The 13283-nt window shown below is 50.8% G+C and overlaps 1 protein-coding gene and 1 long non-coding RNA gene across 2 annotated transcripts in view; one reads left to right on the top strand and one right to left on the bottom strand.

The window, feature by feature from the left end:
• LOC100394907 (breakpoint cluster region protein-like) overlaps positions 1-9389 on the bottom strand; it is a 97991-nt gene extending 88602 nt beyond the window's left edge. The window contains exon 1 of the mRNA XM_078335111.1: positions 5632-9389. Within this exon, the coding sequence (XP_078191237.1) occupies positions 5632-5886 (255 nt within the window). The 5' untranslated portion in view covers positions 5887-9389. The remainder of the gene's footprint in view (positions 1-5631) is intronic.
• Positions 845-6173, top strand: LOC128929698 (uncharacterized). Its single transcript, XR_008476623.2, has 2 exons — positions 845-3877; positions 4616-6173. It is a non-coding gene; the product is annotated as an uncharacterized LOC128929698 (long non-coding RNA).
• Positions 9390-13283: the final 3894 nt, after the last annotated feature.

Here is a 13283-nt window from a genome sequence, read left to right on the forward strand (position 1 = left end):
CCATGCCCATGGCAACACCTCAGTGCTCCACTGGGCTGAGGCTGTGCTCCCTCTTCCTGCCTGTGCCCACCGGCTCCACCAGCAGTCAGAGAGAAGTGCCAGAGAGTGAGTGTGAGTGTGCACGTGTGGGGGGGTGGGGTCTGTGACAGCCCAACCTACCCCTCCACTGGTTGCTGGGCTCACGGGTGTGGAACTGGGGTGGTGGTCCCTGATCACTCAGTTTCCCACTTTCGGAGAAAATCACTGGCTGTGGGCAAGCTCCTCTTCAGCCCCACTGACGTCCTGGAGGGGCTCTGTCAGGGACTGGGGGGCGTCCTGTGCCTTGTAAAATTCAGTGCAGCATCCCTGGCCTCTGCCTACCAATGTGAGTAACACCCTCTCCCCTAAGCTGTGGTAGCCACAAATGTCTCCAGATGCTGCCACGTATGCCCTGGGAGCAGAATCACCCCCAGTGAAAACTGATGGGTTTGAGGAAGAATCTGACTGCCCAGCTCAGGCCTCATGGTATCTGTAGAATTTGGATGTGGAATCAGGGTCCCAGCACAGTGCCTGCCTACACTCAACCCGCTGTCCTATTTCCCTGGCCCGCTAGGAGGGAGCCAAGTCATGGTATAGACAGCAGGTTCAACAGGAAAGGCCTAGGGCCTGGGCTGCCCCATGGTCTCAGGCAAAAGTCCTCCTACCCTGAGCCTCCACTGGCTAGGGAGGGAGCTCTACCCTGTGCCCCACTTGAGTCCCTGGGGCTTAGACCACAAAGCCTCACCTGCCCACTGGGACCATCTAGAAAGCCTTCCTGGGCCACCATTTTGTCCTGGGCATCTCCTAAGTGTGTGCATACCTGTGAGAATATGTACATGAACTGTGAGCCTGCCCAGGCGCCTGTGTATATGTGTGCATATATATGTATTTACACACACGAGCGTATGTGTGGACAGGACAGCCATCAAGATCTGGGCTGAGAGCAGCTCCAGGAAAAGGACAAGCATGTCCCAGGCATACTTGTCCCCCCAGGGCAGGGTAGGCAGTGACTCCATGGGCGGGAGCTTCCAGGCCATGGCTGTGCCTGAGCTAGGAACTTCCTTGCCTAACACAGTGCCCAGAACACCTAGGTGCTCAGTTAAAATTCATTTACTAAATCAATGAGCGGATCTCAAAGATCTTGCTGGGTCCTAGTTTTGGCAGCGTTTTTATGAGGGCTCCTTGAAGGTCTCCACATGAGAGTGTGGAGAGGCAGGCTCAGTGCACTAAAATGTTACTGAAGTGCAGCAAGTCTGCTGCCCACGGTGCACGTACACATAGGGTGGGGTGGCCTATGACAACCCCCCTCGGCCTATTGTAAATGGTGGAGTTGGCAAAAGCAGCCCCCGGCTGCCTGTACAGGTGTCTCCCACTGTGTGCAGATGCTGCTCCCTGCCCCGAAAGAGGGGAAGAGGTGAAGGGAATGGCAGGCCCCTTGGGCAGCGCCACCCACCCACCCAGCCTTGCTCATGTTGAGGACAATCTTGCTACTGTGAGTACCAGGGGACCTGCAGGGCCCAGGGAGGCTGCCAGGGCAGCAGGGCCCATGATGGCCCCACCCAGTGTGAGATGCTGGTGCCCTCGTGGGTAGGAGCACTGTGTCTCCTTCTGTCCACATGATTTGGAGAGCCAGGAGGAAAAACAGCGCAGGCAGGAAGGCACACGGTCCAGCTCTCCCTCCCTGTTTTGAAGGGCGGGGCTGCTCAGGGAACATTTGGCCCAGGGCATGGACTGGGTGGGCTGGACAAGACACAGGATGAGGGCACTTCTCCTCAGACTAAGAATCTTCTAGAGTCTTCTAGAGTCTAGTGCTGGTGGCATCAGACAGGAATGGCTCAGAAACCAGCCAAGTCCATGGAGAGAAAACGAGAGAGCAAAGGGCAGGGCCAGGCTTGGGGCTATTTATAACTCAGGGTTGTGCACGTGCCAGTTATGGGAAAGGACGTGAAAGCAGGGAGGGCCGTGCAGCCAGGCAAGGAGGCTGGGGCGGGGAGGAAGCCGGAGGTAAAGGGAAGTTGGAAAAAGAAGTCAGTGACCTGGAAGGAAGGCCCTCCTACCACGACCCTCTCCAGGCGGGTGCAAACACAAAACCTGAGGCTAAATAAAAGCCAACAAAGAACCCACAAAACCAACTGGGCTTGTGACAACCAAGCAGGAAAAGCCAACAGAACAAGGTGAACAAAACTGTTGTCAGCTGGCTGCCAGGCCCACACAAGAGTGGGAGCTGGAACTGAGTTTCAGGACAAGGCAGAGAGCAAAGAGGCCCCTTCTAACCCTCCTCCCGGTCCCCCTAATCTGGGGGAACCCAGTGCTGATCAGGGTGCAGAACCCTGGCTGAGAGGGGCAGGCTGCTCCAGGCTGGGAGTGTGCAGCCCGCACGGCTGCTAGAGAAAGGACACTCTTCTGCTCTGGGTAAGGGCAGGTTTTCTTTTTTTTTTGAGATGGAGTTTCGCTATTGTTACCCAGGCTGGAGTGCAGTGGCGAGATCTCGGCTCACCACAACCTCCGCCTCCTGGGTTCAGGCAATTCTCCTGCCTCAGCCTCCTGAGTAGCTGGGATTACAGGCATGCGCCACCATGCCCAGCTAATTTTTTGTATTTTTAGTAGAGACGGGGTTTCACCATGTTGACCAGGGTGGATCACGAGGTCAAGGGCAGGTTTTCATTAGCAACATGTGGGACATTGCCCTGCAGCCCAGCCCAGCGAGCACCCCAAAAACCTGGTCCTCATGGCATAGAGAGGGTGAGGGGATGACCTCTGTGCAGGGTCCTGGGGCTGAAGGTTGTCGCTATAGGACAGCCTATGTGAATCCTTCCCACAGCTCCCTGGGCAAGGGGGTGCCTGGCCTCTGTCCAACCTCTGCCTATACTATGAATGAGTATTCACAGAGAAGACCCATGCCACAGGAGTCCACTGAGACCCCAATCTGCCAAAGAGTTCCCTGAGGGTTTCCTGATGGCCCCATGGCCTAGAATACTCAAGATCAGCAACTGGGACCAAAAGTGGGGTGGGTGGGGACATGCAGGAGGAGAGGGATGAGCAGGCTGATGCCCACACCCTACCGGCTGGTCAGGATCAGGGTGCCTCTGGCCTCAAGATCACCATGCTCCCGACCAGGTGCAGTGGCTCACGCCTGTAATCCCAACACTTTGGGAGGCGAAACGGGTGGATGACCTGAGGTCGGGAGTTTGAGACCAGCCTGACCAACATGGAGAAACCCCATCTCTACTAAAAATACAAAATTAGCCAGGTGTGGTGGTGCATGCCTGTAATCCCAGCTACTCAGCAGGCTGAGGCAGGAGAATCACTTGAATCCAGGAGGCAGAGGTTGCAGTGAGCCGAAATCACACCATTGCACTCCAACCTGGGAACAAGAGCAGAACTCTGTCTCAAAAAAGAAAAAAGAAAAAAAGAGCCTCATGCTCCCTGGGGGAAGTAGGGTGTCCTAGGAAGCGACAGCCATGTCTTCAAACTAAAGATCAAAAATGAAAGATGACATGTGCATGGCTTGTTGCATGGCTGGCAGGGAAACCAGGAAGTCAAGGCTATGCTTGTCTCCAGGGCAGTGAAGGGCACCCATCCTGGGGCCCCAACCACTGGGAGGAGCACCTGAAGGTTTCTGGAAAGGAGCTACACACAGTTCTCCTCCAATCCAATACCCTCCTCTTCAGACCAGCTCTGGGCCAGGGGGTGTGCTTGGGACTGGAAACTCTGACCTGGCAGGCACAGACAAGCAACCTCCTGCAGGACGTGCACTGCAAAAAACGCCTACAACTGCTGTGAGCGCAGAAGCAGGGAGCAGGAGCCGGGGGACCGGTATGCATCATGGCTTCACAGAAGAGGAGCCCCGCACTGCAAGGTGAGGGTTATACTCCAAGTCAGAGCCGGGTGTGGGTGGGAGGCGCCACCCCCAGACAGGAACCAGGGGCAGCAAGTGGGCAGATCAGCTTCCTTTCAGGGCCAGGAGGTGCACCAAGGACTGGCTGGGTGAAGACAGCCCTCAAGGATGATGGAAAGAAATAGCCTTTCTCAAGTTCAGCTCTTAGTCTACCTGAATTTTGTCCTTCTCTGTACCAAACCATGCTCACGAAGCCGCAAGAGAGGGGATGCACCAAGAAAGAAAAGACAGCTGAGGGAGAGAAAGTGTGTCCACTGAAGAATCAGGAAGGCTTCAAATCCTAGAGCTGTGCAGCCCAAGCAAGTTACTTCACCTCTTTGAACCTCGACCTCCTGGTCGGTAAAAAGCTGACACTTGACGTGGGGTAGGAAGAGTTGCCTAAGTCAGCAGCCTGTGTGTGCTGCACAGAGCAGGTACATGTTACCCACTGGCTTCCTCTCCCATCCTCTCGGTTCAGAACGAGAAGGCTGCCCAGCACCAAGGCCTTCAGAAATCACAAAAGCATATGCATAAGCTGGGCCTGCAGCTAATGCATCAGCCTCAGAGAAAAGCAGCTCAGTGAAAAGATACACTTCTGGAGCTTCCTTACAGAAATGGGGTAAAGCCCTTTCCTCTCTTGCTCTGCTTATTTTATTTTTTTCTTTTCATTCTTTTTATTATTATTATTATTTAAAGATGGGGTCTTGCTTTGTTTCCCAGGCTAGAGTGCAGCGGGAAGATCACAGCTCGCTGCAGTCTCAAACTCCTGGACTCAAGCAAACTTCCCACCTCAGCTTCCTGAGTAGCTTGGATTACAGGTGTGAGCCACTGTGCCAGGCTATGCTGTTATCCGGGTGGAAACCATCTAGAAATAAGCTAAGCAGACTGGGAAAGGTATCTGTCATCAGGGACCAGAAAGACAAAAAGAAGCAACTGCACTGGGCAGCGATTTTCTTAGCCCAAGAAGGAAAGAACACAAGAGGTCAAGTGGCAGGACACACACCAACGGCAAGGGGTGTGCATCTGGGCCCAGAGCATGGCTGAAGCAGCCCCCAGCCGTGGGACCATCGAGAGGAGTCAGGCCTCCATGCAGGGCCGAGCTGGCCCAGCACCACCCAGCCTGCGGCCACCCCAGGCTATGTTCTCACGGGGGGTGGGGGCAGGTCCACCGCTTTCTCAGTGGGCACGGCAGAGCATCTCCTGAATGTGCCACTATTCTCTAGCCGCACAACCTTGGGGAATCCAACACAGGACTTCAGTTCCACATTTGTAAAGTGAAAGTGACAGCAAGGTCAAGAATTATTAATGAGGGTCAAGTGAAAACTCACAGGAAAGGCTCTGGTCATGCTGTGAAAGGCTCTGGTCATCCTCAGCACATGTTTTGGTAAAAGGGAGCAAGAGAACTTCATGAAGCAAAGGGACCCGAGCCCAGACACCACCCAGCTCAGCAGCATTGCTGGGGCCACCATGTAGGTCTTGTTTCATGCAGGTAGCCTCTGGTGCCGACATTCTCAGCCTTAAGACCACGTGCTGCCGCCTCCTCCTCCTTCAAAGCATCCCCCAATCTCCCGGCTCAACACATCTGGCAAGCTGTCTGTGTACCACATGTAGAGATGAGAAAAAAGTTTTTCAAGACCCACTTGGCTTCCAAACCATTGGCTGCTCCACCACCTACCTGCTAGGTACCACTGAGCCTCATGTGGCCCTCCTGCCACACATGCGCCATGGGGACTCACCGCTTTAGTGGACTCCAGGGCTCCCGAGACCAGCGCATCTCGGCTGTCCCTGCCCTTGCTGCTAAGGTGAGGCGATGAGGAGGGTGAGTCATCGATGTAGGGCAGCCCGTCTTGGTGCCGGCGCTGCTCCTCTGCCCGGTCTACAGCGCAGCCATACCCAGGTGGTGTTCCGAACGAGCCATCTGTGTGTGCAAAGAAGCATCCTGTGTTAGAGACAGAGAAGGGAGCATCCATACCCAACCTGTCCCAGCACATACCCAGCTGACACCATCTCTGTTCCCGACAAGCATCCAACAAGGACCTCGGGGATGCTGATGGTCCTTCACAATGGACTGATCAAAGACCACAAGGGTGACGGGGGATGAACATGGGCTCACTCCTCAGACAATACAAGGGGCTTTCTGAGACAGGTCTGCCCCCTGGCAGGGGTTGTGACATAAGAACTATGTATTTGATCTTTGCCTACCCCACTCCCTACTTTCCTGGCACACAGTTCCTAAAAACCTTGGAATCTCCAAAGTAATAAATGTCTCTATGTATGCTAATGAATGACGGGTGCCTGGGGCTCCTGGAAGGGGGCTGGTTGCCAGAAGAACCAACCACATGATTAGAGAGTTGGAACCCCCAATTCTCTGGGGAAGACCCACAGCTGAAGGTTGATCACCAATGGCCAGTGATATAATTAACCATGCCTACACAATGAAGGCTGTCCAAAAGGACAGGGTTGGGAGAGCTTCTGGGGCTGAAAATGTGGCAGTGCCAGGAGAGGGCATGGAAGCTCTGCGCTCCTTCCCACAGACCCTGCTCTATGTACTTCTTCTGTCTGGCTGTTCCCGAGTTGTGTCTTTTTATTAAAAAAGTCATACAGTAAGTTATTTTCCTGAGTTCTGTGAGCCACTCTAGCAAGGGATGAAACTCAAAAAGGGGGTTGCTAGAACCTCCAATTTACTCCAGACAACCTGGACCTGCTACTGACACGTGAAGTTAGGGGCAGTCTTCCGGAGCTGTGGGATCCGACGCTAACTCCAGGTAGACAGTGTCAGAACTGAGTTGAAATTGTAGGACACCCACCTGGTGTCTGCAGAGAACTGCTCGATGTAGGAAAAAGTCCCTGCATTTGGTCACATAAGTGTTCTGTGTTGAGCTTGTGTACAGAGAAAACGGTTTGTTTTCTCCCATACAGGTGGGTTGGGTTGCTACAGAAAGGGGGACCCCTGGCCTGGTGCAGTGGCTCATGCCTATAATCCCAGCACTTTGGGAGGCTGAGGTGGGTGGATCACTTGAGGTCAGGAGTTCAAGACCAGCCTGACCAACATGGTAAAACCCCATCTCTACTAAAAATACAAAAAATTAGCTGGGCATCGTGGCAGGTGCCTGTAGTAATCCCAGCTACTTGGGAGACTGAGGCAGGAGAATCGCTTGAACCTGGGAGGTGGAGGTTGCAATGAACCGAGATCGCTCCACTGCACTCCACCTTAGGTGACAGAACAGGACTCTTTCTCAAAAAAAAAAAAAGGAGAACGATCCAAGATGGCTGATTGCTAACATCTCAGATTGCAGCTCCCAGTGAAAGCTCAGAGAACGAGAGAACGCCACACTTTCAGACAAATTTTGGTCGCTCACGGAGCAGAAGATTCCCAGCAGAGGAGCTGCACGGGTCGCCAGCGCGACTCTTGTGGCTGGCGCAGCGGTTTCGCTGGCACCTCAGCGTGGCAGCTCTTGGTGGAGAGTAAACAGAACTGGTTCCCCTTCTGACCGAGGTTTGGAGGAGCCACACGGGTCGCCAGTGCGACTCTTGTGGCTGGCGCAGTGGCCGGCACCTCGGCGCGACAGCTCTTGGTGCAGAGTAAACGGGACTGGTTCCCCTTCTGACCGAGGTTTGGAGCTCCGGAAAGGCAGAGTCGCCTATTACAGACTCAAGAAGGAAGCCAGACTGGAGATTCCCAGGCAGAAAAGCACCATCAGTCTTAACGCTGCTGTTTTGGCCTGCGCAGTGGATTGCTCATATTTCGGCCCTGGGAATTAACAAATTGGACGTCCACTCAGAGACCTAATCTGAAAGTTGGTAATTGCAAAGACGACAGGTGGATAAATTTACAGTGATGGGAAGAAACCAGCGTAAAAAGGCTGAGAATACTCAAAATCAGAATGCCTCTCCCTCTAAAGAGGATCACAGTTCCTCATCAACAAGGGAACAAGACTTGATGGAGAACGAGTGCATTCCATTAACAGAATCAGGCTTCAGAAGATGGATAATAAGAAACTTCTGTGAGTTAAAAGAACATGTTGTAGCCCAACGTAAAGAAACTAAGAACTTTGAAAAAAGGTTTAACGAAATCCTAATGAGAATAGACAACTTAGAGAGGAATGTAAGTGAATTAATGGAACTGAAGAATACAATGCAGGAACTCCAAGAAGTATGCACAGGTTTAAACACTCGAATTGTTCAAGCAGAAGAAAGGATATCAGAGGTCGAAGTCCAACTTAACGAAATAAAACGAGAAGAAAAGATTAGAGAAAAAAGGATAAAAAGGAATGAGCAAAGTCTCCAAGAAATGTGGGACTATGTGAAAAGACCAAATCTACATTTGATAGGTGTACCTGAATGCGACGGAGAGAATGAATCCAAGCTGGAAAATATTCTTCAGGATATTATTCAGGAAAATTTTCCTAAACTAACAAAGCAGGTCAATATTCAACCCCAGGTAATACAGAGAACACCACAAAGATATTCCTCAAGAAGAGCAACCCCAACGCACATAATCGTTAGATTCACCAGGGTTGAAACAAAGGAGAAAATACTAAGGGCAGCCAGAGAGAGAGGTCAGGTTACCCACAAAGGGAAGCCTATCAGACTTACAGCAGATCTCTCAGCAGAAACTCTACAGGCCAGAAGAGAGTGGGGGCCAATATTCAACATCCTTAAAGAACAGAACTTTCAGCCCAGAATTTCATATCCAGCCAAACTAAGCTTCACAACTGAAGGAAAAAGAAAATCTTTTATGAACAAGCAAGTACTCAGAGATTTTATTACCACCAGGTCTGCTTTACAAGAGCTTCTGAAAGAAGCATTACACATAGAAAGAAACAACCAGTATTAGCCTTTCTAAAAATATACCAAAAAGTAAAGAGCATCAACATAAAGAAGAATTTACATCAACGAATGGATAAAACAGCCAGTTAACATCAAATGGCAGTAACCCTAAATTTAAATCGACTAAATCCCCCAATCAAAAGACACAGCCAAAACCCAACGGCATGTTACATCCAGACCCATTTCACATGCAAGGATACACAAAGACTCAAAACAAAGGGATGGAGAAAGATTTACCAACCAAATGGAGAGCAAAAATAAATAAATAAATAAATAAAAAGCAGGAGTTGCAATTCTCGTATCTCATAAAATAGATTTTAAAGCAACAAAGATATAGTGGTAAAAGGATCAATGCAACAAGAGCTAATGATCCTAACACCCAGATACAAAGAGACTTAGACTCAATGAGACAGAAAATTAATAAGGATATCAAGGACTCGAACTCAGATCCGGAACAAGTAAACTTAATAAATATTTATAGAGCTCTCCACTTCAAATACATAAAATATACATTCTTGTCAATACCACATCACACCTACTCATAGGTTTAAATGAAATACTGGTTGGCCATTATTAATACCCATTTTTTTTTTTTAGAATAAAGCTCTTTCTTCCTCTCCTTCACTCCTTTTTTTTCCTTTCCTTCTCTCAAAAAAAGAAAAAAAGAAATCAACTTGTAGACCTCTAGATCCAGGTCAGCAATGTCTCTCTCATTGCTTGATTTCCTTCCTTCCCTTCTCTTCCTCCCTCCCTCCTTCCCTCCCTCCCTCCTTTCCTCCCTTTCTCCCTTCCAAAAAGAAAAGAAAAAAGAAAAGGGGACCCAAAATGCTACCGTCTTGCTGCCAGGAACAGTCTTTGGGCATCTGCCTATGGGGTCTGACAGGGTGAGGAGCACATGCTGGCTGGGGTGCAACTTCTGGCCACCATGAGCAGCGAGTCCTATCATGCTCTTCCCATCCCATCCAGGAAATTGGGGCTACAGGCTCCCCTCCCCCCCACTCCAGCCCACCTTCTGGCTGAGGCATAGCCCACCTCCCAGATGGTCTGTCAAAATCCCAGACCACCCTCACCCCAATGTGAGTACCCCCAGGAGGACAGAATGGCTTATCCTACAAGAGGCTCCCGGCCTGTTGGAACTAACTAGTTATACAGAGTAACTCATTCCTCCCAGAGGCACCTAGAGACAATCACTCCCTTCCTCCCAGGCTGAATGATGAAGCCCAATACACATTTCCAAGGCCTTAGCCGTCTGGAGCTGGCTGATGGCCTGTTCTAAGTCTGAATTTTCTAAGCCAGTGGATTCCTCATGACCAATGTCAACCCGCAAGGACCTACCCGGATCCATGGCACATGTGAGGGTCCCTTCTCCACTCCTTCCAAAGGGGGCCTTTGAGGACCATGGGGTCACTCTCAACATGAGTCACCTGTAAGCAGCCCTGCCCAAAGGTTACCAGCAGAGGTGACCTTGGCATTCATTCGCGAGTATACAACTGACAACAAACACACCCAGGCCAGGTGGGCACAGGGCGGCACTCAGGCATTCCGAGCGGCTGACCCAGCAATCCTAAACTGGGGACTGTTGGTGGCCCTTCCGACTTGGATGGTGGGACCAGGGGGAGCCGTGTGTCTGGAGTGATCTGCCACTGGCTGTGGGTGCAGGCGGCCAAAGGCCAGTTCCCTGAGTGCCTCTGCCTCTGCCTCTCCCAGGTTCTCCACTTCCTGTCCCACAGGACTCAGCTCCCTCTAACAGGTGTCCCAAGCCCTAGCTCCGCATTGGCAATACCTTGGGGGGCTCTGAAAACAATTTTGCTGGGATCCACACAGACCTGCCGAGTCCGAAGCTGTAGAGGCTTCCTGGGGGAATCTAGCTGGCAGCCAGGGCTGAGACTGGCTGAGCGACCCCAACCCGGTGTCCAGCACTGTGCCAGCTGCTGACCTGCAGCACTATCCCAGGTGACTGCACACAGCTACTGGATGCAAAGGCAAGGCCGGGTTCTGCCTGTGTGTGTGTCCAAAGGAGAATTCCAGGCAGAGGGTAGTTCTGGGTTGAGCACAGCAGCCAAAGCAGGAAGCCTCCAAGAGGCTGGAGCACCCACCAAGTCCCTCAACAAGTTGTATGGAGGAGTATGGTCTCCTTAATCCACGGGACATCGAATGGGGTCCAGGTATCAGGATCACTATGTTGACTGTCAATGCTCAGTTTATTTGGCCTATGGGTGGGGGAAGTGAGCTGTGGTGTAATCCCTCAGAAGCAAGGCTCTGATCCTCCCCATTGCCACTAATCTCTGTATTAGTCCGGGTCACTGAAGCCATCCACGCTTCACCTTTCTTGACTTCATTAATTAATTTAACTGAGACGTTGATTCACTATGGTGCCTAGGCTGGTCTCCAACTCCTGGGCTCAAGTTAACCCCCTAACTCAGACATGTGAACTAGACAATCGATAAAGACCCTCTAACTCTAAAATACTACTGTCACTGATGGCCCTGCCATCCCCCTGGCCTCCTTCAACAACTTCCTCACCCTAGTCCCCCAGTCTATGGCCTGTCCAGACTCGGCTTTTTTTTTTTTTTTTTAAACATTGATTCTCAAGAAATCTGACAGACTTGGCTTTTACATTAGCCCAGAATTGTCAGCATCTACTAAATGTTCTAGCAAGTGTCCAAGGGAGACAACAATACACTGGGGGGTTCTTAGTTTGTTTTACGTTGGGCCAGTAAAGCCCCTTCCTGATTCCCTTTTTCTGCTTATCACTAGAGAAAGAAACTAAAACCACAGCTTCAGACTAAGAAAGCCTCAAACAAAACAAACAACAACAAAATAAGGCAGGTTAGACAAGCTTTTAACCCAGGGTTTTGCTGTTTATCTAAAGATGATCTTAAGATGTCAACACATTCTTCTTCACCGAGTGCAGCATCTTTTATCTGAGCTCTTTCCACGCCCATAACTACACTGCCTCCCATGCAAGGTCAAGTCAACGCAGCAAGAACTTCAGGGTCAGACTCGGGGACCCAGGGCTCGCTCCAGAGGAACTGTACTACTCAGACTCATTTGCGAAGCCACATGCTGGCTTAGCAACGCCCACGCTAAAACCTGGTGCAAGAATGAAGTGCCCAGTGAGGGTTTACCCGCCCATGTCCAGTGAGACCAGGTCTCACAGCCAGACTCTGCTGGGGAATTAGGACGCTCCAGACAGCTAAAACCCCAGCCATTTCCCCATCGCAGAGATCTCAAATCAATGTCTGGGTGGCTGATGCTGTTAAGTCTGGATTCCAGATGGCCTGCTCATGCCTGCCACATTTCATATGAGGGCTTCAGCCCCTGTTTCAGCCAACCCAGAGCCCTACAATCCAGACTTGCTGCCCCTCATTCTGCTGACTCTTCCAGTCTGCTCCAAGGCAAATGATGGGGTGGGGAGGACAGCCCCTCAATTTCCTCATTCCCCCATTCTAACCACCACATAGGAACCTGCTTTTTCACAAAGCAGTTTTTCACACCTGAGTTCCCCGAAGTACACAAATCACCACCACCCACCTGTTATTTTATTTTCAGAGACGTGGTCTCGCTGTCACCCAGGCTGAAGTGCCGTGCAGTGATCATATCTCATTGCAGCCTTAAAACTCCTGGGCTCAAGGGATCCTTCCAAGTAGCTGGGACTACAGGCGCATGCCACTATGTCCAGCTAATTTTTAAAACTTTCTGCAGAGACTGGGCCTTGCTATGTTGAGCAAGTTGGTCTCAAACTTCTGAGAACCACCACATCCAGCTAATTAAAAAAAATTTTTTTGAGACAAAGTTTTGTTATGTTCCCCAGGCTGATCTTAAACTCTGGCCTCAAGCAATCCTCCTGTCTCAGCCTCCCAAAGTGCTAGGATTACAGGCTTGAGCCACCATGCCCAGCCAAGGCCCTTTCCTCGAGGATAAAGTATGTTATTTGTCATTTTCGAAGCCACCGGCTCCCAAGAGCCAGAACCAATTGGGAGGCTCCCTGCCCCCGTACCAGGAATACCCAGTGGAAAAACCTCTCTGGGCCTCTTCACCTTGGAGGAATTGGTGGTCTCATCAGCCCCATCCTTCCTGCAAAGCTCTATCCAAAGCAGAACCCAAACACTAGAAGGTAGAAGGTGGGGGCTTGGAATCTGGCTGCTGCTCACCTGAACCAGGAACCAGACTAGGAGTGGGGTTGGGGAGAGGAAGGCCAGAGCTGGCCCAGAGCACTGCAAACAGCCCAGGGTTGGTGTGGAAGAGGAGTGCCTAGTGAAATCTGAAACCCTCTCCTCTCCAGGCAGTTTGCTTAGCAACCCAACCCTGGAACTCCGCAAATATACTCTCATGAAAGACAAAAGAGCAGCCAAAAAATAAAAATAATATATCGAGAAGAATAATGCCTGGGTAGGTCCCAGTCAGCCCAGGCCCAAGTAGGTGCTGAGGTCATATCTGCATTGGTTCAAAAAAAAAAAAAAAAAACTTTCAAAAAATTAAACAGAATTACCATATAATCCAGCAATTCTACTCCTAGTTATATACCCAAAAGAACGGATTTCTTTTTTTTTTTTTT

This window comes from Callithrix jacchus, chromosome 1 (genome assembly GCF_049354715.1).
Source record: "Callithrix jacchus isolate 240 chromosome 1, calJac240_pri, whole genome shotgun sequence".
Lineage (NCBI taxonomy): Eukaryota > Metazoa > Chordata > Mammalia > Primates > Cebidae > Callithrix > Callithrix jacchus.